Source organism: Lactuca serriola, chromosome 5 (assembly GCF_051521515.1).
Source record: "Lactuca serriola cultivar US96UC23 chromosome 5, Lser_US96UC23_V15, whole genome shotgun sequence".
NCBI classification, from domain to species: domain Eukaryota; kingdom Viridiplantae; phylum Streptophyta; class Magnoliopsida; order Asterales; family Asteraceae; genus Lactuca; species Lactuca serriola.
Window position 1 is genome coordinate 135682711 of NC_136412.1, and position 22680 is coordinate 135705390.

The following is a 22680-nucleotide window of genomic DNA, read 5'->3' on the forward strand; positions in this document are numbered from 1 at the left end:
ATAAAATACAATATGGGGCAGTCATTTCTATATAAAAAGAAGAATGTAAATTATAGAATTTTCATAAAGTACAATTTGAGGCAAAAACCATTTGGTAGTGAAACACAAAAGCATTATCTACACTAAAATGGGTATAGCGTTAACATATTTTAATTATTCAAACATAAAAAGGAAAACGTGTGCATGTGTTTCCAAGAATCCAAGAATTTTGCATTTAATTTCATTTTCAGTTTTCACAAAAAATTGGCTAACATAATTAAATAAAATAATTTGAAACTTTTATTTGATATTAGTTTTGAAAACTATAATATGAACATTTAAAATAAGGTAGCTTTTTATTTTTATATTTAGTCATTTATAGGAGTTAACCACATAAATAATTAAAGGCGTGTTCGGCAAAATGAGAGGACAAGTGGTAATTAGTGACTCTCTCAAATGAGAGGTTATGGGTTAAGAGTAGATAATTTGCCGTTTCAAAAAAAAGTTCGGCAAAAATAGCTGATAGTGAGTAGCAGGTAGCGTTTAATTTGCCGAACGAAAAATTTTTCTTTCTTACTAGCGTTTTCTTAAAAGCTATAAGTTAGAAGCTCCCAAACGATGCGTGCCGAATACGCCTTAACTTTTAACGAACAACAAAACAATAACTTATTTTCATATACTTCTTAATTATACATATTTAAATATACATTTATATTTATTATAAAAAATAGATATTTTTATTTTTAATCAATACAACAATACTGCCTATGAATATATTTAATAATAATTGTTATTTAACATTACGTTACCTGGTTTTTTTTTAACGTCAATATTAACCTACTCCTACCAAACTACTTTTAATACAACTTATGTCTTGGAGGAGACTTGAACCCTCAACGTCAAAGAATGATGGCAACACCTGATACCGCTGAGCTAGGATTTAATGGTTTTGGACCAGAACCCAAAGGTACATTTACATGGTGTCCTGGGGTGCACAGGTAACCCTCAAATTTTACCGTTAAGTGCAAAATTTAATGTAAATTCATCGAAATACGCCACAAGTCCATCACAAATTCATCAGAAATCCGTCACAAATCCATTGAAAATTCGTCAAATTAATTCGTAATAAATGTAAATTTAATGTAAATATGTCGATGTAACCCTTTTAGTGACGAATTATATGACGAAAACAAGTTCTTTTTAGCTGTGCACCCTTAAAAAATTTGTGCAGCCTTCATACTTTTTTTCTGCGTCCGCCACCAGAACTGAACTAACCAAAAACTGATTATGGAATTAATGGGGAACTGAGAACCATAATCGTCGAAAAGAAACTATTTGCCGAAAATAAACAATTGACCGCCCTGGCACAATGTCACATTGGAAATTAACAACACACTTCGCTTTTTATCCTAAAACAACAACATGCCCAAAGAAAACTAATCGCCGAAGAAACAATTCGTCAGAAGGCTAAAACGAACTATGAAACACAAAAATATAACTAACGGACGCATAAAAATTATCTGGCGCTGCTGCCATATAAAGAGTAATAGACGAAAATTACTATTTGTTGCCCGTCTAGAAACAACTGATCGCCAGATGGAACAAATCGTCGGAATGAAACAAATCGAAAGGAAACAATTTGACGACCGTCGAAATGACACTAACTTTCGTACGGAAAGTAATCGCCGGAATGTAACAAATCGCCGCCGCAGCATCGCGCGGGTACGCTACTAGTATATATATATATATATACACATACAAATCTCACATTCCACCTTACAAAAAATAGTCAAACTCTTCTTATTAACCCATTTATGGTTTTTCACTCCTGTGTTTCAATTATATTCCAAATTTAAGTCATATTTGTGACTTAATTCATTAACAAAATATTTTTGGAATGTATAGTTACAACTTACGGATAAGGTACAACCCATTTATACAAAATCTTGTCCAATTATTCCATATGACTTAATACCTTCATCTACTAAAGTAATTTTTCACTTTAAGCCACTCTAAACAACTTAATTCATTAAGTTGTGGAGTTAATTCCATCACTAAATAATTTATCATGTTAGGGGTTATCATCGTCCCTTTTCAATCCATCATCTAAATCATATACACACATATTAATGAACTAGAGCTATTACAATACCATAAACAAGATTTCATCCCTAAATTTTTGGATTACACTCAGGATTTCACCAATATCTTCAATTTCCCAAAGTATAACATAGCTAGGATTAGAAATTGGGGATAGCTTTACCTTAATCGGATGATTTGAAGGATTAAACCTTGAAATGACACTTGTTATCAGTATGTTATTAGTAGGTGTAATCGCACATTTGAGTGCGTGTTTTAAGAGTATGAATTGAAATGACCGACTAATGTCGAGTCTATGTTTTAATATGTTGTAGCATACTACACTCCGTATGTGCCACATTCAACGTTAATTCAAGATGTTTTTACTTTTGTCACTAAAAGTCGTTCCTAAAAGCTAATAATAATATACTTTCTTTCGCTTCGTGTCCTTACCATCTGTGTCGTGTTTCACAAAAGTACGATGTTGTCACTATTCCTTTTACGTAACACGTTTCTCGCCTCACTTATGTGTCACGTCCTCTTTGCTCTACGCGTCGCGTAATGTATCAAAACTTTAGTCTTTTTTTACAACTTTTTCCTATTTCATTATCAATTTATAACACCGATACAAGTTTTTAACAAGAAAATTTGAATTTAAACACATTAATACACACATATCTATATATCATAACTTCACAAAAAGGGTATTACACGCACATGAGAAACACAAATCAAGATACATCATGTAGTGATGATAAGTTTTCAAAGGGTAGAGTACTAACCTTAAGTTGTTAAAAAAAAAATACTCACTTCACCACCATGCTTGAATGGTTGGCCCATGATCAACTAAGTGGTTATCCTTTAATAAAGCATTTAGTTATAATTAATCTGTTTTTAATCTCATTTTATTTCTTAAATATGTTACTTATAAGTCATCAAAGACCATTGACAAAAATCGGACCTGATTTGAAGCCCAACGCAAAAGTTATAGATTTTACAAAAAAAAAAAAAAAAAAAAAAAAAAAAAAAAAAAAAAAAAAATTATTACACGACCCATGTAATTTAAGCCTATAAAATTACATGACCATGTAATTCTATTGGTTACCCATCACGTGCTTTTTGGCCAAAAATCATGTTGTGCCTTGATATCATTGATCACAACACTTTCATAACCAATCCTAATGACTTTAATATGTTTAGATATCATTCAAAAGTTGTCCAAACACTTAACTAGCATCATTAATACTATTGATACATTAATCAAAGATGTTATCATCCTTATTTTCCATAAAGCTTCAAAACACCACTTATAAGTTCTACATTGGATTTCCTTCAATAACTTGAACATAGAACACTCAGAATCTACATCTAAATCATGTTAGAACCTTAAAATACATAACCAATTTCAAATTTAAATGGACCAATGGATGATCCACCATGATTAGAGCTCATAAACTTCTACAAAGCTTCATAACATCAAAATTGACTACAACATTGATTCTTTAACCATGAGTTGAACTTAACCTTATATAATCTAACTCAAATCATAACATATGAATCTATTGATGATAAGGATTTGAATTTCCAATTTACATCAAAGCACAAGTTAAAACTCCATTAATGCAAAATGTACAACCAAAAACCCATAATCATCGAACATAGAGTCTAGAACCTTCAATCAATAAAAACTTAAATTCAATGGTTATATACTTTATCTTCATCTTCAATGGTTATCAAAACTCAAGAGTGAATTTACTTGTAATAAGTAGTTAATTCAATCAGATATATATATATATATATATATATATATATATATATATATATATATATATATATATATATTTTTTTTTTATATGGCAAATACGGGTGTATTTTAATTTTTAATACTAGAAAAGAAAATAAATAAAAAAAATTAAATGCAAGTCATATAAGTTGCACAACAGCAGCTATTCTCAAGGACCCATTCTGTAAAAGTTCTCCAAGCTCATCAAATAACAAAGCTGTACGCCAACCCCATCCTTTGGGAGCTTTTGGTAAAAGGGTTCCTGGTTGTTTAAAGCTTCCAAACACCATCACTTCTCTTTTTGATGGACAAATTAACTGCAAATAAAATGAAAACATTATTTAGGGTAAATTACAGTTTTGGTCCCTGTGCTTTCGTTAGAATCACACCTTTTATCCAACTTTTGAGATAATGTCGATATGTCACATCCTTATCGTTTTAACAAACTACAGCACCCGTCCCTCTGACCATGTAAAAAGACTATTCTACCCTTTCTAATATATTTTTTCTTTTTTCCAGCATCAGTCCCTCTGTCCATGTAAAAGGACTATTCTACCCTTTCTGATATCTTTTTTTTTCTTTTTTCTGTTATTACTAATATAAAACATAAAGGGTAAAATAATCTTTTTTATATGGAGATAGGATGGGTGCTGTAATTTTTTTAAACCATAGGGACCATTTCTGTAACTTTCTCTAACCCAAAAAAGGACCCTAATCCCATATAAATATTTCAATAATTGCCGGATTTCTTTTCTTGGCACTTGGCAGATTTACAAGTTAAATTTTACCTATTTTCTGATTAGCATCATTATAATTTGAGTAAATTACAGTTCTATCCCTGTGTTATATCACTTTTTTTTTAATATGGTAGTCCAAGGTAACATCCTATTCGTTAAATACATGAAAATGACCATTTTGCCCTTCTCCATTTTTGTCATCTCCTTTTCTTTCCCTAAAAACAAAACCTTTGTTTGTGCATCTTGGGTTTGAAGAGGATAGGGGCAAAATGGTCCATTCTACATGAAATTTTTGGATTATTCCAATTAAATTTTTGTATAACTTTACCTGATAACGAGCAGTAACCTTCTCACGAGCATCCACATACATATGAACCTAAGAATCATATCTCCAGTAAGTCACTAATAATATAACAGTTCTAAGAAAAGTTAAAACAAAAAAATGCTAAAAATAGCAATGTATTTCCATTGATTTATTTATCAATTTGAGCAATGTCATCAAAATACAATTTACAATTTACTTTCATTTATTTTTGTGTATAAATTATAACAGCATCCCGCTTTCCTTTCTTTCTAATACACAAATGTATTTTCATTTTTTTCTCATCATGCTTTGAAAATTTTACATAATTACAACATTCTACTTTGAATTTTTATAGAAATAAATGGAAGTAAAATTGTACAATAAATAAACAAATGAAAAAAAGTATGTTGCTATTTCTTGCATTATTTTGTAGTGACAAACCTTTCTAAATGATTCAGGTATCTCTGCCTTCCTTCGATGAAGAAACAATCCTATAAATATAATTACAATTTACAAATCAAAATTATACAAAAAAAATATTATGACATGGATAATCAATTATTAAAATTATTTAATTAGATGAAAATTTACCAAGAGTTCGACGCCCTTGAGGATCTTCATCATTGAAAGCCTGAACACTTACCTATAATACACACAATTGTATAAGTAAAACTCTTTATTTTTATTTTTATTTTCTAATATGTTTTTACTTTTTAGATAATGCTATAAACAATAACATACCTTCCATAAAGAACCAGCATAGAAATACTCAGGAGAGTGTTTGACTTGTCCATCATTGAGCCGAAGAACATCTTGGAATTCCACCCTATGAAGTAATAATAAATAAAAAAAAAAAAAAAAAAAAAAAAAACAATGTTAGATAATCTATATATGAGTGTTACTTTTTGACTCGATAGAAAAAAGTCAAAAACATGAAAATTAAAACCAGTATTAGTAAATAGGGTTAAATGCTTGTTTACGCAACAAAGTGGTTTTTTTTGGATGAAATATGAAATGATTTTTCATTTTAGAACACGTTTTATTTGTAACATAAAAATGTGGTTGCATGATTCATGGAAGTTGTATAAAGTGGCAAAAGGAAGTGAAATGTTGTTGCATAAAAAGGTAAACAGTTTAAATCTTGTTGCATAAACTGGTAAAAAAGAAACATTGTTGCATAAATTGATAAAAAAAAAAATGGATCATTGTTGCATAAACCGGTAAAAAGGAGAAATATTGTTGCATATATTGGTAAAAAGGAGAAACATTGTTGCATAAATTGTTAAAAAAAAAAAAATGAAACTTCGCTGCAGAAATTGGTAAAAAAAAATGAAACTTTGTTGCACAAATTGGTAAAAACAAATAAAACTTTGTTGCATAAATTGGTAAAAAAGAGAAACATTGTTGCATAAATTAGTAAAAAACTGAAACGTTATTGCATAAATTGGTAAAAAGGAGAAACAATGTTGCACAAATTGGTAAAAAAAAAAAATGAGACTTTTTTGCATAAATTGGTAAAATAAAGAAACATTGTTGCACAAATTGGTAAAAAAAAAAAAAAAAAAAAAAAAAAAAAAAAAAAAAAACTAAACTTTGTTGCATAAATCAATAAAAAAGAGAAACATTGTTGCATAGATTTGTAAAAAAAGATAAACATTGTTGCACAAATTGGTAAAAACAAATAAAACTTTGTTGCATAAATTGGTAAAAGCATGAAACTATATTGCATAAATAAGCATCAAACCCTAATAAACTACATAGATTCAAAATCAATTGAAAACTAACCCAAATCGAAAAGGAGGAAAATGACTCAAAGGCGTTTTCATATCCAACGAAATAGAACTACTTTCATTCTCCCATTCAACTCCACCACCATCTTCAGACGAAGAATCCATCATCTGCACCCCATTCACCCTCCCACCAAAATCCCCATCATACCCCTCCCCACTCCCTTGACTCAACCCCACCACAGCAGTCAACCCATCCCCACCATGTTGATGTTGTTGTTGTTGTTGTTGTTCCTCTCTGTTCTCCACATCATCATTCCCATTCCCATTCCCATTCCCAATCGACTGCTGACAATTCCTATTCCCCATATGGAACGGGACACGCGAGAACACAAAACGTGTTGGCGGCCATGCGGTTGCGGGGACGTACGTGGATCCGCGTCCGATACCCGCTAGCCCGTCGATGGTACCGCGCACGTGCACGCGCACAGGGCGAAATAGTCCATTTACTTCGCCCTGAGAGGAGTCGGTTACGTACACGTCTCCTATACCGGTTGTTGAAGTGTTTTGATCGTGTTCTTGCATGTAGTAACCGGTGCGTGTGAATCCGTATGGTGGCCTACACTGACATGCCATGCTGACTAGGCAACAACTTTTGCAGGTGTCTGCGCCTATTTCGTGGATACGTTGGCTTAAAAGTGTCTATTAAGGTAATATAAAATGTATGATTAGGTTAAATGTAAGAAATAGGAATGTAGTTTTGGCTTTACTAAGTTTTTACGAATTTGCCCTTGTTTTGTCTTGGGGTAAATGTAAAAAATAGCAATGTACTTTCTTTTATATGTGTATTATAGCATCCTAGTTTCATTTTATTTTATTACAATTACAACATTGCACTTTCAACATTTTTCTCAAGAGTAGATAGCACAAAAGACACTAAGTTTACACTAAAATTTTAATTTGACACTGTTTTCCAATTTGTTACAATTCTGACCATTTGACTGGTTTGACTACTGATGTGGCATGATGACGTGACATGTTGACATGTCAAAATTGAATTTATTTTCCACAAAAGACACTAAGTTTTCACTTTTTTCGATTTTGACACTAAGTTTAATTTTTTTTTTCAATTTTGTCACTATTTTTGTTCCAAATCGAACATCATTTTTTCCAATTTTGTTCGATTTGGAAAATGCAAAATGGTCAACATTGAAAAAATTGGAAAAAATGATATTCGATTTGGAACAAAAAAAACGGTGTCAAAATCAAAATAAATGAAAACTCAGTGTCTTTTGTGGAAAAAAAATCATTTTTGACACGTAAGCATGCCACGTCATCAAAACTGGGATGCCATCATGCCATGTCACCAGGTTGACCGGTCCAAGTGGTCAGAATTGTAACAAATTGGAAAACAGTGTCAAATTTGAGACAAAAAAAAAAAAGCAATGTCAAATTAGAATTTTGGTGTAAACCTAGTGTCTTTTGTGCTATTTTCCCTTTTCTCAAATGTTTATCATCATATATCAATAATTCAATATGCCACTTAATGGGAAAAAGACAAAAAAGTCCCTAAATAGCAAACAACAAACAAGTTACTAGAAGCAATACCTGGAGCCAAAGACCATCATTAACCGATTTGCAAGGGAACCCCAATTCTTCTAACTGCTTCCTCACATTTAAAAGAGCCTCAAAAGTCATATTACAATACAAAAGTGACCCCCCTTCAAATATATTAACAAAAGTATCATATTCATCACTATTCAATCCACAAACCCCCTTAGCACAACTCTTCAACTCTCTTCTCCCAACAATCCGCCCACCCCATGACAGGGGTACCCCACACCTACCCCACTCATTGTCATTCCCAAATCTTTGCCCTACATTAAGCCAACTATTATTATTCAATTGATAACAAGACCCCTCTTCGGATGGCCCTTCCCCTTGATCTTCCATTGTTGCCATGTCAGCGCCATGTGGCATGTCTTGGAAAGATGAAGGGTAGTTGAGGTCATTTGTAGGAGGAATGGGTGTAGTTTGTTCGGTGTTGCAGTGGCATTTTGGATCTGTGTTAGACTGACCGGATCCGGATTCTTGTACTTGGCGTCTGAATTCGGGCAGCCCGGTTTTGGAATCCACAATCCGGTCAGCAAGCTCAACTAGAATGGTTTGGGCAGCATCATGAACTTCTCCTTCACATGATAGTTGACTGGTCAAAGTCTTGGAAAGGGGCCCACTTTTATCTGGATGTTCTGATTTACTAAATGCACCTTTTGAGATGAGGATGTATAATGCCAATTCAAACCTTTATTAAAAGGGAATGTGAGATTAACTCAGTATTCTACAAAAATTGACTTTTGTGTGTGTGTGTGTGTGGTGGGGGAGGGGGGAGTATGTTTACCTTTTTTCTTCACTAGGCACCCATAGTTCATCAGAAGTTAGTAATGCATGCAGTGTTTGAGAGGAAAGCTTTGGAAGCACCTGTAAGTTGAAAGATGATAATCTAGAAGCATAAACTCTTCCAAAATTATATAAATTATTTTCCAAGAGAAAAAGAAAAAGAAAAGAATAGAATAGAGACAAAAAATTGAGGCTATATCTATTAAAAGACAAAATAGGTCAAGATCATTTGATCAAATTACATTCAGGAATTTGAATGTTTTAAAGGCTAAATGGAAGCAATAGCAGCTTGTTGTTCTTTATTTGTTTATTATAGTATTTTACTTTTATTTCTATAATTGGTAGATTTTTCAAAGTACAAGGTTGTAATAGGAAAAAACAAAAGTACTATGATATGAATCTATGATAAAAGAGATTAATGAAAGTATGTTACTATTTCTTGAATTTAACCCTATTAAGAAAGACAAAGGTGTGAAAACAGAAGCTATAATAGACATAAGATTTCCTTTCTTACTTCTTTCAACTCCATGGCCCCACTTTGACAAAGATAACCCCAACAAGCATTTCTAACACGTTCTCCATGTTCACCATAATTTTGGCCCTCTGCAAAAACCTACAGTAAACATGCAAATGCTAAATAAAAATATCTATATATGATATGAAAGATATAACAAGAAAAAAAAAAAAAAAAGGTCTCAAACCTGATATGCTAACAAGTTTGTAGTCCAGAGTTCTGATATAATGAAATCAGTGCAAATCGCACATAAATTCTGCAAGAAAAGTTATACAAGTAACAAGATTCAATCAATAAAGAACATAATGCCCATGTTACCCTTTTCCCTTTTATTATGTAAATGCTGAATAATTTACAAGGATACCTGAAGGTCAAGAAATGAAGCTGCAGCAAGAACACGAAATGCATTACTGTCATCAAGTTTAGGGTGATTTCCATATAGGTATGCTAAAGCTATAGCAATGGCTTCTCTGTTAACATTGTTGTCATCCACATGTAAGGTCAAAACTGGTGCATTTGCATCTTTCCATGGACCATGAAGCATGTTTCTACATAGTACAATCAATGGCAATATGACATGATCAAATATTTATAAAAAGAAGAAGCAAGAAGACTTGAATGTATAAATTATTCGATAAATCCAACCTCTAGGAAGAAAGATGCAGAGAATTATCAGTGTTTTAACTTGTGCTTGTATCAAAAATCAAACTCAAACTTCTATCAAGACTCTTGAAAATGATATGAGAATGCATATTCCTCATCTTATTTTGTTAAATAAAAGGTTAGCAATGTTAATTTATCATATCCCTCACTTTATAAGTCATTCTTTCTGCAAATTACTGCATGTTTGTTTATAAAAGTAACCTATATTAAACAGATCATGATACCTAAGATATATATGAGCAATAGGTATCAACTACTTCAAAAAGTCACTCCAGTTACAGTCTATGAATCCAATTTTCCAAAATTACTCCTATTTCGACATTGAAATATGCTTTAAGATAGCAATTGTAGTCATCTTCAGAGTTTCGATTTCATTCTTACTTTACTTTATCAATCACTTACGGTTTCAATTAGCTTATACCACACTATCATATGAGTGAATTCCCACTAATTACACAAAAAGCATAGGGTCAATGTAATAAGAAGGGGATAAAACTGAAGAAAAAAAAAAAAAGCGAGAGTTGTAACCTGAAGTAAGAACTACGAGAGAGGATGAGACGGTGGAGATGATAAGTAGCGCCCATGGCCTGAACGACTACATCTGAGAAGGATCCATTGTTGAAACCTTCCATTTGAATATGATCACATAAGGAAGTGAGGTTACAATCGAGTGCGCGGAGTTCGCCGCTGCTTCTGTCGTTGTCGGAGTGCTGCTGTAAGGGTTGTCTCGCCATTTCCATTGTTGCGGTGCTTGTGCTCGTGCTTGAGCTTCCTCGTCCTCCGTATGATCGGTGTTGGTGATGATTGATATTGTTATTAGGGTATTGCTGCGTTTGTGATTCCATGAATCTACGTATTAATTCATCAATGGGGAATGAAGAACAAGAAAAGGAAAGTAAAGAGAGGGCAAACTTTTCCCGTTCCAAGGAAGAAACAGTGTTGTTGGTACAAACAATTGAAGTTATATATCCGTAGATCCTTTTACATTGACTGATTTTTGTTAGAAGCATTTTTAGTTTTTCTTTTACATTTATTACAATAAGTTTGTTAATTTCTTTTTTATGGTTAAAATTTTATTTGTAATTATTTTATGATATGATATAACTAGGAGATATGTGTAAACACGTGCTTAAAAATTGAGTAATGAAATATATTGTTTAACTTGATGTTATAAATAGGTTTTTCAAAGTTTAGATATGATAGCCAAATTCTTAACTTGAGAAGGTGTTACATCCATCATTGAGTTCTACTTTTCTTTTTTCTTATTGACTAGATTCAAGTAAAACTTTGCTATTGATTATCAACTTACTTTTGAACTTTAGTTTTTTATTATACGCTTCTGAAAACAAAGTCACTTTGTGTTTGTAGTCTTTTTAGTTAGTGTTAGTTGACATGCTACAACATGTATGTTATGTAGAGAATATTCGGATCGTATTCTCCAACGCCCAATTTTTGTATAATTAATTACAAAAAAATAGTTTAATAAACAATATAAATAATTATACAATTATAGATAAACTTTTAAAGTTTGACAAGTAAATTAACTTAATGGAATGTATTATATAGATTTAAAAAGATGAATTAATAATTAAAACTAAAAATGTCTCAAATAAACATCTTGACTAATTAAATGGCTTAAATGAGATAATAAAACATTTTAAGGAATTAAATTAAATAAAAGGACTAAAATAATAATAATAATAATAATAATAATAATAATAATAATAATAAATGAAATATAAAAATCCAGGGGGTATTGTGTTATTTCTGGAAACCTCTTTTGTTGAAGGAGATAGAGTTTCAGGTTAAAACTATCAAAAGACCAAACCGCATTGGACATTTTGTCCCCCACACATGGTCATGGGGGCAGTAGCATGCAGCCCCATTAAGTGGGGTGCATGGCCCCACTTGGAGGTGGGTCTCATAGTTTTTATTACTAAATAGTCTTATAAAAATCTAAGTTTTAGTAAAAATACTCTATTTGGCACCCACTTTTACATTAAACACTCTCATTGTCATTTTCTTACTAAAAAAAAACCCAAAATAGATTAAATTTTCAGAATTTTATACTTTTATGTATTTTTTGGACCCCGCTTGCATTTTGTTTTGAATCCGTCATTGCATGGGGGGGGGATTCCTTTTCTTTTCATATTAAAGCTTACATCATGTTTCCTCTAATTAAACACTAGCTTCTTTTGTTGTGTGAGTCGCCAAGAGTGAAAGGGAAGAAGGGGATAATCGATTTTGGAGCACCACCACTTTTACTGCCATGTTTTGTCTCATGTCGCTGGAATACGTCATTGTCGCGGCCAAAATATGCTTTGAGCATTGTCGTAAGAGGGGGAGAGGATGATAAGGTGGGTTTGTTCCTTAAGATCTTCTAGCAGTTAAAATATCTTCATTTTAACTCATTCTTCGTCTTTTTTCATTAAAATACACAATCATAACCACAATTCATAACCATTGTTGCTGGTTGTCATGGATGTTGGGAAATCACCATTCCACTACCATGGTATCATTTGGTGGTGGTAAGGTTGGTGATTTTACTAGAATCATTAGTTAAATGGTTGCATAACTACATTCTTCTTTCTTTTATGGTTTTGAGCTTTGGTGTGAGGGCTTGGTGCTTCCTATAACCACCATTGCACCAACATGTAACCACTACTTGATAGGGAATGAATGGTGTTACATTTTTAGTCAAGTTGTGGAGTATTAAGCATTTAACAGGCTTGGTTTGAAAACCATACCCATAAACCTCTTCTAATGAGCTAAATGTGAAGAAGTGGGTTCACATGTTGATTGTTTGAATAAGCTCATAATCCATTAAGATGTTCTTGTTAACATACTCCTCGTGAATGTTTAAAACTAGTATTTCACTGAAATGAATGTTTATGATTTTACCATTAATTACTTAATGAGTTGATTGGAATGTAAGCTCAAACTTGTTGGTTTTGTAAAATCTTGAAATTGTTCCTAACTTTGAAAAATCATATAAAATCATTGGATAATCTAATTTTCACACATAATATATCCCTAGAAGGGTATGAATGTCTATTTTCATCCATATCGAGGGCTTGATCTGATTCCATATACAAATGTCGGGGAATTGAATCAAATGCATGATGGTTCGAAAATTCCACTGATCACTTTGGTAATATTGTAAAAATCATAATTAAATATATGAAACTCTAAATTACATGAGGTTTTTTTGGATCTTGGTAAGAATTTTTAGTTTCTTCCATAAATTGGATTTGGTTTGATTCCATTCCCGAATAAGATGGAATTGACATTCCTTACAGATCGGTCCAAAAAGACAATTGTTTGCAATAGTCATATTGTAAAATGTGTAAATAATTATAGAAAAATCAAAAGTACATGAAGTTATGGATTGAGTTTAGTGAAAGATTCTAGTTTAACATTTAATTTTTCCATTTAATGATTCTCAATCCTTCTAGAGTGTTGGTGACTATTTTCACTAATTAGTCTAGAAAAATAATCAATTTTTGTAGTCGATTTGTGAAATCAATAGAAACTTATGGAAAAATAATTAGAGCATCTATTCATCCCCATGGAAATATAAAGGAATGTTCTTTAATGATTAGTATCAATCTTTCATGAGAATGGGATTATGTTAGGTAATTTGGTATGTAAACCAATCGTTTTAACGATTTTAAAAGTAACAATAAACTTAAAATTTAGTATTATAAAGTAATACTTGAAATATGGATTAAGTGTGTGTTATTGATATATTATAGGTGTTCATATAGGCGGGTGTTCATATAAGCCCTTGCATGTAGACTGTAGTATTGCTTTGTCTTCTTTGTTGTTCAGGTGAGTTACACTAACTTATTTATTATGTTAGTTGTATATGTTTATGTGTTAAAATTATTGACCATGATAGTCCTTTTCTGAGAAGTGGTTAAGGTTTGAATGACAATGATATACCATTCGAGGGAAGTGAATAGTCCCTATATTTGCAGTGTCTAAGATAGACCCTTCCGGGGAATCAGCCTTCCAGTTTAGAGTTGGTACCAACAATATGTGTTAGAGATTTATGGGTTATGTGATTATGTGAATGTATGTGTTGTGTAAAGGCATACGATTAGTATAACGGTTGAGTAATGTGTATGCGCACTGAGCATTTTTCTTACCTATTGTTTACTAATCTTTTTCAGGACCCTCCGAGGTAGACAAAGTGATGGGTTTTACATGTATTAAACCGGATAAATCCTTAAAACTTAAGGGTACATGTAACCTAAAGATCTAAGTCATAAAACTATTGATGTAAAATTCTATTAAACAACAAGAACCCTAATCAGAATAAAAGTTAGGGTTTAATTACCTTGTTGATTATTGTAGTAAACAATCAAGAATCCTTTCTTCAATAACTTGGAAGCTAGCATCACAATTGTTGTGCCTCTGATGATTCACACTCAACACTAGCAACAAGAAGCTTTTGAGTGAGAATAGAGGATATGAAATTTTCAGCTATATGTTGAGTAGGAGGAGTGGCCGAAAATTAGAGCCTAAGAGTGTCTTATATACTGTAACTTGGAAACCCTATATAACCCTAAAATGAATAAAATAATATGTAATCAAATTGGTAATTATCTAGCTTACTATTTATCTGCAAGAAATATTCTAGATACCTTGAATATCCTAGAAATCGTCCACCTCCTTCCAAAGAAGGTTCTAGAACCTCTATTGTTCAACTATTAAACAATTACACTTTAACCCTTACACTTTTAGTTAATACAATTAATCCTAAAATTAATTCTAATTAATTTCTATTTAATTATCAATTAAATATTACTATTTCTAATTAATATATTATTTTCATAACATATTAATAAATTCATTTTGATTTCTAATTAATTTATTAATCATATAATAAATTAATAAATCAGTCTCTCTCTCTAAAACTCATCATATTCAATTACTAGGTTTGAGAGAAACCCAAAAGGAATTTGCTAATAATTCAAGATTATACTAATTTAGTTGTAACACCCGGAATCCGGAAGACCAAGAAAGGAAAGGAAAACCCTAAGTCAAAGGGGTCAACTCGTCGAGTCCATGGGTGAACTCGACGAGTCGGAGCGGGTTCCATGTCGAGATTTAAGTGACCGACTCGGCGAGTCGGAAGGACTGACTCGGCGAGTCAGGTCTGGGTTGGGAAACCCTAATTTTCGGACTTGGTACCCTATTTAAGCATCATTTCAGGCCTCCACCCCAGCCTCCATCACTCCCTTTACCTACTCTCGAAACCCTAAGTCTCCATTGAAGTGTTATCAAGCTTTCCTTGCCATTTTTAGGTGAATTGAAGCTAGAAGGAAGAAAGGAACCTTTGGTGATTCAAGAAGGGGAAGTAGATCCAGAGTTGGTGTGATATTTCAGATCATTTGAAGGTATGAAGCTCATACCTTGGCTGTTACTTATTTAGATCCCCTTTCATAGTTAGATTTTGTCACTTTTGGGCCATTTCCAAGGCCAATCCGAGTATTGTGCCTTTGAGGATGAAGAAGACTTCATATCTGAGTACTTTTGGGTTCTAGAAGCTCAGAGTTGTTAGCTTTTTCCTTCCTTGGCTCCATTCTATGTCATAGACCACCATTTTTGCTTGGATTTGGTGTTTTAGCTTCATAACCATTTTTGCTTGGATTTGGTGTTCTTAGACTCGGCGAGTCGGGTCGAAACACTAACCTCTTCTGGATGCGAGTCGAGTCAGTGAGTTAAGGCGGTGACTCAGTGGGATGGTCAGAACCAGGACTAGGACTCAGAAGTTGAAGGACTCAACGAGTTGCGGGGTGACTCAGCGAGTCAAGTCGCGATTGTGGGGGTTTTTGAATTCGTGAACTCGGCGAGTCAATAGGCTGACTTGGTGAGTAGGGTCAACCTGGAAGGTTGACTTTGACCAGGACTTTGACTTTGACCAGGGTTTACTTAGTTTGACTTCTGGAGGTCAGTTTGGGACTAAGTGTTATATTGATATTGAAGCTCGGGGAACTATTGGAGCAGCGGTTGGGAAATTGTCAGATAGCAGTCAGAAGGGTATCAGTCAGAGCTTAAGCAGTGCAAGGTGAGTTTTCCCTTTGTGTGGATGGGTCTACGGTCACAATGTTAGCCCATGTAGATATGAGTAGGAAGACTCGGGGGTTAGCCCTAGGCACTATATGCTAGTATGATATTCAAGATCAATATCTAATGTTAGCGGGCGGGTGCCCAAGGATCAGTTTACATGATAGTTTATACTTGTTGTCTGTGTGAAACATGTATATTCCTGGTAGGGAGGTGAGTGTGGGCGAGGTCTCGTATCTCACCAATAGCACAGGGTGGACAGTGTTCCATACCTCATTAGTAGCAGAGCAGGGGCGAGGCCCGAGATAGGAGTGGAGTGAGTGTGGGCAGGGGCCCGTATCTCACTTACAGCAGGAGCTTGGACGGGATTCCATGACTCACTAGTAGTAGGTCATGGGAGAGGCCCAAGATAGGCGAGGCCTTAGTATAGGAATGCAGTAGGGTATGCTCATTTTATATGTTATATGTCATTGATATATGTAGTATGTGTTCAGCGGGCGGGGCCCAGAGACACGCGAGGCCTAAGAGAAACAGATCTATATCCGAGCGGGGCTCGAAGACAGGCAGGGCCGATGTAGCGGGTGAGGCCCGAAGTAGTGGGCGTGGCCCAATGTATGTAGTATGTGATTATGCAGGTTATGTGGTAGGTTGGGGAACTCACTAAGCTTTGTGCTTGCGGTTTTCAGTTTTGGTTTCAGGTACTTCCGGTAGCAGAGGGAAGAGCTCGGGATGATCGCATGGCACACACCATTGATTAGTCAGCCTGGGATGTTTTACTCTGATAATGGAAATATATTTTGGAATTATCACTCTGAATTATGTTAGGATTTATTTATGGTTTGACAATTATGATTTAAGTAATGTTTTAAAAAGAAATTTTTAGACTGTATTTTTGGGACGTTACAAGTTGGTATCAGAGCCTTGGTTTAAGGGATTTAAATACACTCTTAGGTGTGTCTGAACTCAAACTGAGGACTGGGTATGAAAGTTTTCAAAAGAAAATCATTTTTACGAAGATATTTTGAGAAAAAGGAAAAGAATTTGAAAGGACAAAAGAACTTGAAAATAGAAAAGGGTGTGGTGCATGCAATCAGCCGAGCTCAAGTAAGTTCTCCCAAATTACCCATACAAGTTATGTTATGATTATCAGTTAGTAGAACATTATGCTAGATTAGGACTAAGGATCTAGGGAGGATGCCTTATGTGCCTGTTATATGTGCTTTTGGGCTGCATGATAGTCTTGGTTAGACAGTAGTAGGATAGCCTGTTTAGGTTATGCCTGAGTATATGAGCTTATGTCGCATGCTTGTACATATTCTTGATATGTGAATATGGTTGTTAGATTATGTTGTGATTAGATTTTCCTTTGTCTAGATGTTGCTTGATCTGTGCTTTGTGGGACTCTGAGTGATGGGAGTTAGTTGTTAGGTGAATACATTAAGTCACATGTAATCAGGGTTGAATAATCTTAGAGTATTGGATTTGACCCTATTGTGCAGCTCTTGTCTGAGTCTAACTGTTGTAGGGATGAGTCCCTTACTCGAAGGATTATTCGAGCCTCATTACAGGTGATGGATAATTGGCATTACAAAGAGACCTTCAACAGTTGAGGATTGGTTCGGGTCAGAGGTTCCCCTAGGGTAAGCCTAGGATGAGTTAGTGCTGGGAGCAGTAGTAGTAGTAGTAAAAGGGACCTGGTTGAGTCGAAGCAGTTCTTGAGGAAAGTACGGATAGATGTGGAAGGTAGTATGGGCCCGTACTACTGAAAGCAGAGGATCCGTACTCGATTCGGGAAAGGCCGAGATGAGACCGGGAAACTTGTAGTGTGTGTGTGTATGATCCCTCAGCAGTGATGAGTATTCTGATAGTTATTGTGATATGTTTTCAGCATGCTGACATTGCGTGAGAGACCAGTGGGTGGATCAGGTGCCGGGGAGGGATCAAGCTCGAGATCAGGGACCGAGCAGCTCGAGGAGCAAATAAGGGAGTTTGTTTCAGCTAAGATCACGTGCAGTATTCTATAACAGACTCCTGTGATCTTTGGTACAGTCAAAGAAGGTATTCTAGAGCTTTTGGATGAGAAGCTGGGAGCTTTTCGCACCGAGATGATGGCTTTGGTTGGGGCGTGTACCTTGACATTTCGAGAGTTCAGAGCTTGTGGAGCACCAGATTATCATGGGGCTAGGGATCCCATTGCTAGCAGCAGGTGGTTGGCCGATGTTGCTAACACTTTTCGTTCAAGTCGGTGTCCCGAGGGGGACAAGGTCAGACTCGCCTCCTGTCTTCTAAAGGACAGAGCACGGGATTAGTGGGAGGAGGTTGGTTATGCCATGGGTGATGATGTCGCGTTGGACGTAATGACATGGAGTGATTTCTCATCCAGGTTCAGGGCTGAGTTTGCACCGGTCATTGAGGTGCAACAGTTGGCATGGGAGTTCCAGGACCTCCAGCAGACGACAGAGATTGTGGCGGAGATCACCACCGAGTTCACGGAGAGGGCCCTTCTTGTTCCACAGTATGTGGCAGATGAGGAAATGAAGAAGGCCCAATATCATGATATGTTGAGGAGTGACATCAGGCAATTTGTGAGCAGGTCCAACTTCAAGACACTGGAGGATATGATTGCTCGTGCCAAGGATAGAGAGATCGATTTGGAGATGGAGAGGAAGAGGAAGCCAGATGAGGTTCAGGTAGCCACAGGTTCTGGCAAGAGGCCCAAGGGGCCAGATGGGAGATCAGGGGATGTTCGAGGCAGCATTCGTTGTGGCAGGTGTGGCAGGACGCATGAGGGTGCATGCAGGAGTGGTAGTGGTGGTGATTCTGGCTGCTTCAAGTGCGACCGAACTGGTCATTTCAGCAGGGATTGTACTGCTACCACCACCCAAGGATCAGACCTGATATGTTTCTATTGTAGTTAGAAGGGCCACAAGAAGGCTCAATGTCCGAGTTTGTTTCTAGTAGGATAGGTGATAGCACTTGCCCCTGCAACTTTGAGGATCACTGATGGCTGTCAGGGCCAAGCTGAGGCGACGATGGGGAAGAGCAGGGCTTTTTTAGTTATCTAAAGTGGATCCGCGAGCAACACTGGATGTGGTAGGTGCGTATCTTTTACTCTCCTGATTAATTTTTATTCATGATTATATAGTTATGGTACTGTATTTTGATAAGTATTTGTATATGAATTATTCTTGTTTGTGTTCGGATTAAATGCCATCTGCATACCTTGGAAAGTTAGAGTAGTAGTTTGAAGGTTTCCCTTTAGAGCAGGTTCTCAGGATGCAGTCATTGTAGCAAGTATGTGATTGGGATTCTGGAAGCATTCTATTAATCTTCAAAGGTGGATCAGAATTGATACTACGGAGTTGTGGATCATTAGCAGCAGTGAGTAGTGGGTTATCATCTAGTTAGTTATTGGATAGTTGGGAGGGTTGGAAATCCTATCCAAGTAATAAACTATGAGGATCAAGTTGAATCGAAGTGGGGGAGAGTTCTCCCAGAGATTTAGGAGCGGAAGGGAGCATGGATTCAGGATGATTTTGCATTCTCATTAGGAAGGCAGACAACGCAAGTGGTTGTGCGATTTGGGAGTTTGGGAAACTTCTCAGGGTGGAGTTCGCGTTTTCTCAATTGCAGATGTCTGGTTTAGGAAAAACCAGGTGGGAGGATTATCAGCAGGGTTTGAGTGAGTCAGGGCGTAGATAGTGAAAGCGTCCGGCATGGGATGCCTTCGGATTGGCAGTCAGTAGTAGAGGTAGCCTGGAGAGTGTAGTGAGACTGCGGGTTAGTCGCAGCATTTGTTAGTACCTAAGTTAGAGGAGTGTGGGAGAGGGCCCGTATCTCCTAAGTCAGAGGAGTGAGGGCGAGGGCTCGTATCTCCTAGTTAGCGGAATTTGGGCGAGGCCCGTATTTCCTAGTTAGCATGATAGGAATTAAGAAAGGATAGTTCATAGAAAATTAGTAGGGAGTTGGTCTGCATGGCCCTAAAGAGGTGAGACCTTGGGAGGGGCCGCTCCAAGCTATAGTTGGGTGAGACCCGTGGGCGAGGCCCGTATGTGAGTAGTAGTGCAGGTGGGACATGGTAGAGACCTTGCAGTCAAGATAGGGGATCGAGTATCCTAGAATTTGTAGAGCCAGGGTGGTAAGGTATTTAGAACAGTAGTAGATAACGGAAGTTTCCTTCGGGAGTCATTGGGAGCGACGAAGCGATTGAGATTAGATTCAGTAACCGGTGGGAGTCCAGTGACCCAAATGACTGTAGTTTAGTTGGGACCGGGGTGGTCTCGGTTCATCCGGAAAGCGGATAAGAGACAACATAATTTTCATTCGGGGGCAGTATTGATAAGAGATTTTGTATGGGGCAGTTAGTTGATCAGTTGGGTAAGAGCTATGTTTTCAGGATTTATGGTAATTAGAGTGTTCTCATGGTTCTTATCTTCAGGGATTATTTTGTGGAAGAAACGGGCGGAAGGACAATGGATATGATTGGTACGAGATGTGTTTTTCGGATAGGAGTGTCGAGAACAGATTATATGGCAGTTGGTCGTAGCAGACTTCGAGGACGAAGTCTAGTTTAATTGGGGGAGAGTTGTAACACCCGGAATCCAGAAGACCAAGAAAGGAAAGGAAAACCCTAAGTCAAAGGGATCAACTCGTCGAGTCCATGGGTGAACTCGATGAGTCTTAGCGGGTTCCGTGTCAAGATTTAAGTGACCGACTCGGCGAGTCGAAGGGACTAACTCGTCGAGTCAGGTCTGGGTTGGGAAACCCTAATTTCCGGACTTGGTACCCTATTTAAGCATCATTTCAGGCCTCCACCCAAGCCTCCATCACTCCCTTTACCTACTCTCGAAACCCTAAGTCTCCATTGAAGTGTCATCAAGCTTTCCTTGCCATTTTTGGGTGAATTGAAGCTAGAGGGAATAAAGGAACCTTTGGTGATTCAAGAAGGGGCAGTAGATATAGAGTGGGTGTGATATTTCAGATCATTTGAAGGTATGAAGCTCATACCTTAGCTGTTACTCATTTAGATCCCCTTTCCTAGTTAGATTTTGTCACTTTTGGGCCATTTCCAAGGCCAATCCGAGTATTGTGCCTTTGAGGACGAAGAAGACTTCAGATCTGTGTACTTTTGGGTTCTAGAAGCTCAGAGTTGTTAGCTTTTTCCATCCATGGCTCCATTCTATGTCATAGACCACCGTTTTTTCTTGGATTTGGTGTTTTAGCTTCATAACCCTTTTTCATGCACGTAAAGTTAGCAACTTTATGTGTGATGCTAGCCTTAAGAGTCTAGATCTAGGATTGGGGAGCAATGGAATGGACTGAAATCGACAGAATGAAAATGATGAAGGTGAACTCGGCGAGTCTGTTCTTGGACTCGGCGAGTCGGGTCGAGACCCTAACCTCTTCTGGATGCGAGTCGAGTCAGTGAGTTAAGGCGGTGACTTAGTGGGATGGTTAGAACCAGGACTAGGACTCAGAAGTTGAAGGACTCAATGAGTCGCGAGGTGACTCGGTGAGTCAAGTCGTGATTGTGGGGGTGTCTGAATTCATGAACTCGGCGAGTCAATAGGTTGACTTGGCGAGTAGGGTCAACCTGGAAGGTTGACTTTTACCAGGGTTTACTTAGTTTGACTTTTGGAGGTCAGTTTTGGACTAAGTGTTATATTGATATTGAAGCTCGGGGAGCTATTGGAGCAGCGGTTGGGAAATTGTCAGATAGCAGTCAGAAGGGTATCAGTCAAAGCTTAAGCAGTGCAAGGTGAGTTTTCCCTTTGTGTGGATGGGTCTACGGTCACAATGTTGGCCCATGTAGATATGAGTAGGAAGACCCGGGGGTTAGCCCTAGGCACTGTATGCTAGTATGATATTCAAGACCAATATCTAATGTTAGCGGGAGGGTGCCCAAGGATCGGTTTACATGATAGTTTATACTTGTTGTATGTGTGAAACATGTATGTGCCTGGTAAGGAGGTGAGTGTGGGCAAGGTATTGTATCTCACCAATATCACAGGGTAGACAGTGTTCCATACCTCATTAGTAGCAGAGTAGGGGCGAGGCCCGAGATAGGAGTGGAGTGAGTGTGGGCAGGGGTCCGTATCTCACTTACATCAGGAGCTTGGATGGGATTCCATGACTCACTAGTAGCAGGTCAGGGTGAGGCCCAAGACAGGCGAGGCCTTAGTACAAGAATGCAATAGGGTATGCTCAGATTATGTGTTATATGTCATTGATATATGTAGTATGTGTTCAGCGGGCGGGGCCTAGAGACAGGCGGGGCCTAAGAGAAACAGATCCATATCCGAGCGGGGCTCGAAGACAGGCGGGGCCGATGTAGCGGGTGAGGCCCGGAGTAGTGGGCGTGGCCTAATATATGCAGTATGTGATTATGCAGGGTATGTGGTAGGTTGGGGAACTCACTAAGC

General features: G+C 36.6%; 1 protein-coding gene across 1 annotated transcript; it reads right to left on the reverse strand.

The window, feature by feature from the left end:
* Window positions 1-3905: 3905 nt before the first annotated feature.
* On the reverse strand, window positions 3906-11122 carry LOC145053005 (BTB/POZ domain-containing protein). The gene is made up of 12 exons (XM_079000965.1): window positions 10712-11122; window positions 9885-10068; window positions 9708-9776; window positions 9521-9619; window positions 9008-9087; window positions 8218-8911; window positions 6668-7311; window positions 5624-5708; window positions 5474-5525; window positions 5324-5373; window positions 4907-4954; window positions 3906-4158 (listed from the first exon to the last, which is right to left on the reverse strand). Exons 1-12 carry the CDS (start codon window positions 11026-11028, stop codon window positions 3982-3984), a joined length of 2499 nt encoding a protein of 832 aa, XP_078857091.1. The 5' UTR covers window positions 11029-11122; the 3' UTR covers window positions 3906-3981.
* Between the last annotated feature and the right edge of the window lie 11558 nt (window positions 11123-22680).

Excerpts from the sequence above, each read along its gene's own strand:
- LOC145053005 (XM_079000965.1), bottom strand. The coding sequence starts at position 11,028 with ATGGAATCACAAACGCAGCAATACCCTAATAACAATATCAATCATCAC. Across the intron at positions 8,912-9,007 it reads GTGCCTAGTGAAGAAAAAAG|GTTTGAATTGGCATTATACA; the intron begins GTAAACATACTC and ends CTTTTAATAAAG. Across the intron at positions 4,955-5,323 it reads TACCTGAATCATTTAGAAAG|GTTCATATGTATGTGGATGC; the intron begins GTTTGTCACTAC and ends TATGATTCTTAG.